Source organism: Erpetoichthys calabaricus, chromosome 17 (assembly GCF_900747795.2).
Source record: "Erpetoichthys calabaricus chromosome 17, fErpCal1.3, whole genome shotgun sequence".
NCBI lineage: Eukaryota > Metazoa > Chordata > Cladistia > Polypteriformes > Polypteridae > Erpetoichthys > Erpetoichthys calabaricus.
The window spans coordinates 49,325,566-49,331,111 of NC_041410.2; the positions used below are offsets into that span (position 1 = coordinate 49,325,566).

The following is a 5,546-nucleotide window of genomic DNA, read 5'->3' on the forward strand; positions in this document are numbered from 1 at the left end:
AGGAGAGACAGGGAAGAGAAGGAGACACACAGGGGATAAAGAATGAATTAAGTAGGTTCTTTCTGACTTTACTTTTTGCTGGATATTCGTATATTTATTAGATTTACTTATTTTGTTCTTAACTGTTTTTATAGACAATTATTCATTGAAGACTTGCACTGTACTTGCTTGAACACTGATAATTTTTGGAATAAAATGTACAATGCACTTTTGCAACCTATAACTTTGTTGTTTGTGTCCTCTTTGTCCTAGTCTATCCTCCGCTCCTGACTATTGATTTCCTGGGAAACAGGTGATGCCAAGGCTACAGGCACTTCAGGACATCACAGGCGGGAGCTCAACGTTAAGGTCCATGCTCTAAAACCATCTGATTTGGGTGAGCTGGAGCAATTTTCCGTGGAGGAATGAGCTAAGATCCCTCCAGAGACATGTACCAATCTTGTTAGAAACTACAGTAGGAGGTTGCTATCAGTGGTGAGTGAGAAATAGTTCACTTCTTCTTCTTCTTCTTTCAGCTGCTCCCATTAGGGGTTGTCACAGCGGATCATCTTCTTCCATATCTTTCTGTCCTCTACATCTTTTTCTGTTACACCCATCACCTGCATGTCCTCTCTCACCACATCCATAAACCTTCGCTTAGGCCTTCCTCTTTTCCTCTTCCCTGGCAGCTCTATCCTTAGCATTCTTCTCCCAATATACCCAGCATCTCTCCTCTGTACATGTCCAAACTAACGCAATCTCACCTCTCTGACTTTGTCTCCCAACCGTCCAACTCTATTATCTATTAAGTGTCGTAGGACTAATAATTTTCTCCAGACGATTGCTGTTTTTTTTTCTTGTTTCAGCTCACTGCATCAATACAATATTTGGATTTTGTCATTATTGTTTTGTAAATTATTACCTTGTAAACACTTTTGGTACTAGTCACTTCCTTGGTAAAGCTAAAGGCTTTGTTTCATTTCTATTGGGCAATTATTTCATCTTTAACTGGATCTCATCCTGGCAACATAAAAGCAGATGAGCCTGCCCACCCACCTAGAAGTGCAGACCGCCTCTACCACCCTTTGTGCAACAGGTTGACTGGCCTCTTTGACCATTTATAGTTGGGTGGCTCCAAGCGGAAAGGCTCTGGGCAAGTGGTCATCGCTACTCAAACAATTGTTTATCTTTACGTCTCTTAGTAAGACGCTCTGCCCCACTCCCCATGGGTTTACAGACGGCGTCTGCTGCCAAGGTCGGCAAAGAGGATTACTCACCGCAAGTCAGGTCGATGACATCACTGAAGGGAGCGGCACGGCACCCAGCCCACTCACAGCATCAGGAACACTATTCATGCAAGGTCTGAAAGGCATTCATATTATTATCACAAAAGATCTAAACGAACCACAAAAACAAAAAGAATAAAGATGAAAAAAAGTTTCTAAACGTAAGACCTGGTGGTCATGGCAACCAAAAACAATGCAGCTACTAGCAGTACCAGGCAGAGCACAGGGATTCATTACTGCTTCACGATGGCCTCCGTGAGTCAGAACTCCCCACCAGCCTGTCGCGTGAGCTCCCAGGCTGGATGGGACATTAATGCTATTGCTGTGCTCCAGGCGGCATACTCCGGGGTCAGGACCAATGCAAATGAAGCCAGCTGCTCTGCAGTCCTATAGACAAACGCCAACGCAGTAGCAAGCAGGCAGCCCTGTCTGTCACTCTATACTGAATGTAGGCCGAGACCGAGCTCATACCAGAGACAGCAATCCAATGCTGCAGCAAGGTGCCCGAGGGCGGCAATAAATGCCAGGCTTGTAGGGAGAACAAAGTGCTTCAAGGGATTATCAGAAATTACACACTGTCAATGAAATGGATTGGGGTGTGGAGAATTTAAGAGGATGGACACAGTTGGCCCCGATCTGCTATTAGATGGTCTAATTAATAGGGATGTCAACATACTGTCAGTTGAGCGCCTCCAAAAACTACTGAATGAGGGGTTTGGGGATGATTAGGGGGGGGGGAAACGAGAGCCATCGAAGGCTTTACTTCCTTTCGCGGGGGCCGCGGGGGCGGGGATGGCCTCCTGCGCCAACTCCTCTAACTCCTGAATTCCTTTCGCGATGGGCGGGCGAGAACGAGAGGTTATTTGCATGAAAGGCAGACGCCTGTGTACCAAGCGAAGGAGGGGCTGGTAGTAGTGGGGGATTTAGGAAATTCGCATTACGGCGAAAGCCATCCCGAAAGTCAGTCCACTTCGCCACGTTGTCCCGGGCCCGTTCATAATCTGCGGGACTAGTTGACGAGGCGGAGGGTTACAGCGGCTGTCGCTGTTGCGCGGCGGTGCTGCGGGCGCCACTCAGCAGTGCACAGTCGAGCTGCGCGGCGCAAAGTTTCCGAGGAGTTTCGAGCTTTTTTTGCTTGTTGTTTTTCTTCTGAGGAGTTTCACCGTTTGTTGCTTTACTGCCTGGAAGACGCCAGGGTCACCCTCAGGTCTATCATCATGTCTTCCATCCTTCCTTTCACTCCTCCAATCGTGAAACGCCTGCTGGGCTGGAAAAAGGGAGAACAGAACGGCCAGGAGGAAAAGTGGAGCGAGAAAGCGGTCAAGAGCCTGGTGAAAAAGCTCAAGAAGACGGGCCAGCTGGACGAGTTAGAACGGGCCATCACGACGCAGAGTCGGGACACAAAGTGCATTACCATCCCAAGGTGGGCTGAAGCGGCAGGCCGGGGCGCACCGGGTTCGGGAAAGTGCAGAAGGCCAGGAGGAGTTGTGGCGTGGAGTTCTGCGTTGGATGGTTGGTGGGCTGGGGTGGTGCGGTGCGGTGGGTGTTGAGGAGTTGGCGGGAGGAGGCGGGGGATCGTCTGCAGGGCTACCCGAGAGCGAGAGGCGCCACAGAGCAAATTGATGTGGGCGACTCCGTGTCACCGAGAAGTCGGTTGAGAGTTTGAGGTGTTTTGGGACTGTGCCGGATGACACCTCATTCCCCAAACAATCGTCCAGTGCAGGGGTTCTTTGCTCCCTGGTTGGTTGTCCACTTATCGCATCCCGTTAGGTTATGCTGACAGTAATGACGCCAGAGCACAAACGGCTAAGGCCTTGTTCGATCACCCAGCTTCTCTTATTGGCTGTACAGGCGCAAATGTTGTGGCAGGCAATGTTGGTGTCGACGGACTATGTATACGAGAGCATGTTTCAGTTGGCGCTGTCAGTAATTGTGTGGCAGGCAATGCCATTGCTCGAGTTGTGCTTGTAGTACAGGTCAGGGGCGTTTTTAAGTTTAGCTTGAATCACGGTATTTATCCTCATTTATGGTTGTTTTAGTTGTGAACTAAAGGAAGTGGGGTCTTCGGATTTTGAGTTTTTAAACATGTGCCTGTAACGTGGCGGGGGGATGATGTTGTTCATGTGCACAATACTGTTTATGGTTGCTTATGATGCTGAATGCTGCTGTTGTGAAGGTGGCTACTCCAGGTTTTGACAGCTGTTGTGAATATTGACGATTGTGGGTATATTCAAAATGTCAGTAGCTTGACTGTCGCTGTCAATGTATTGCTGTGAAATATGTACTATGCATTAAAGAATGTTGCAATTGGTGCTGCCAATACATGTGTTACAGGCAATACCAGCGTCTCTAGTTGTGATTGCAGCGATAAGTTTTGATTGTATCCGGGTCTTTAGACCACTTTATCGTTGTCTAGGTATGAACGGAGAGTGAGGTTGGTTTCCATTGTGGATTTGAGCAATTGTTAACAAATAAATATAACTTAAAGGAGCGGGGGAGGAATAACTAACAGGACAGAAAGATAAAGGGACTTAAAACTGTGACATCTCCCCAAATCACGACATCGCTGGTCAAGGCGCCCTTCTGGTCAGTAGTTGACTTTGATAGTACCGATCATCTAGACAATATTGTTTTTTGTGTTTCTGTGGTAGCACACGTTAAGTTCAAATTTTTGATGCTTGCCTACATTGTAGTTAATGGGGCTTGTATCTGCACTATATATGGAGACACTTCTGAGGTCCTATGCTCCTTGTCGACCACTCAAAACTGTTGTTGAATGGCCTGTGCTGATGCTACCTCTGCGTAGTATCAAATCTCTGTCCATGTGAAGCTCTTGGCTTGTAAAACAAGCTGCTCACCAGTATATGAAGTTCTGAATCCCTCAGTGTGTTTAAGAAGAATTTGAAGACTCTCTTGTTTGGTGAATTTATGTCCTATATTAGCTATTAGGCTTTGTAACCTTGTAAGTAGCTTGTATTTTGTTCTGAACTCTTCACTTGTGATCAGGGCTGCGGAGTTAGTAAACAAAACCTTTGACACCGACTCCTTAATTAATGGTACCTCTGACTCCTCTATTTTTAATTAGACTAATATATTTACTATGTTGATTGACAGCACCTGCAAGATACGAGGTGTTTCATCACTGCCAACACTATGTTTTAGCCTCCTAACCTGTTAATGTTTGGGTATAAAGGCTTCTATGATGCCATTGTGGCTTTTTTATATTTATTAAAGAAGTTGCAGACATTGTAAGGTCTGTCTTATGTTTAATGCTGCTCAAAGTTAAAAAAAAAAAACAAAAAACGCTGTATTTCTCTCAAAGGGATAGATGAAAAATAGTTTAATCGAATTAGTATATGTGAAATTGGGAATTTTAACACATTATAATTTATGTTTAGTTGAGATTGAAACATTTTTATCGACTGAGATTCAAGCAAGCCAAAAGTTGCATCCGACTCCACAGCCCTGTTTGAGATGATCAATTTTGTTATCTCTGTCCTGAAACATTTGTTCCCAAATAGTTCCCCCAGACTGATTATTACTTGATTACTTACTTGATTATGTTGACCTCTTTTGGAAGCCACTTTATATAAAAGCATCAGCTAAACAAATAAGTATAAAATGTAAAAGTTGCTGGTGCAGCTGACAGAGCTAGGCAATGCTGAATATGGCTGTTGTCAAGATGGATTTCGTATTAGCCAGGGCAGCGGCATGGTTGTGAGTGGTGATGATTGTGACCTTGTTTGTAATTTAGGCAGCCTGCCTGTCACTGTGTTGCTGGCATTGCTGGTGGATGATGCTGATACAGACACTGCACTGGAGGATGTTGCAGTTGGTGTTGTCAGTATACATGTGGCAGGTAATGCCAGCGGCTCTAGTCGTTTTTGTAGTGCAGGTGGCACCTCTCTCAATAGTTGACGTTGATGATTACTGTTCATCTGGCTGGATGATATTGTTTATGTTTTTGGTGATCCTGAATGCTGCTGTTGTCAAGGTTGAGCTGGAATTAGCAGCTTTGGCAGCAGTTGAGTATGGTGATGATTGTGGCTATATTCATAAGTTGGGGGGCTTGGGCTGCCAATGTGTTGCTGGCACTGTGTATTGTTGTATTGTTGGTGGGTATTGTTGATACTGATGATGCAGGTGTCACCTCTGAGTATAGGTAGTCATTATAATAATAAATGGCATTATTATTTACCATGCTCAATTTGCTTCATAGAAATTCAAAATGAACAATAGAATATGCAATTGAATGCAAATAAGAACCACATTAAACACTAA

At 45.1% G+C, this 5,546-nt stretch overlaps 1 protein-coding gene across 2 annotated transcripts in view; it reads left to right on the forward strand.

The window, feature by feature from the left end:
• Window positions 1–2,142: 2,142 nt before the first annotated feature.
• The window catches only part of smad3b (SMAD family member 3b), a 28,498-nt gene continuing 25,094 nt past the window's right edge, over window positions 2,143–5,546 (forward strand). The window contains exon 1 of one of the 2 annotated variants that reach the window (XM_028823596.2): window positions 2,143–2,688. In XM_028823596.2, the coding sequence (XP_028679429.1) occupies window positions 2,483–2,688 (206 nt within the window). In that variant the 5' untranslated portion in view covers window positions 2,143–2,482. The remainder of the gene's footprint in view (window positions 2,689–5,546) is intronic. The other variant, XM_028823597.2, reaches the window with a different exon arrangement.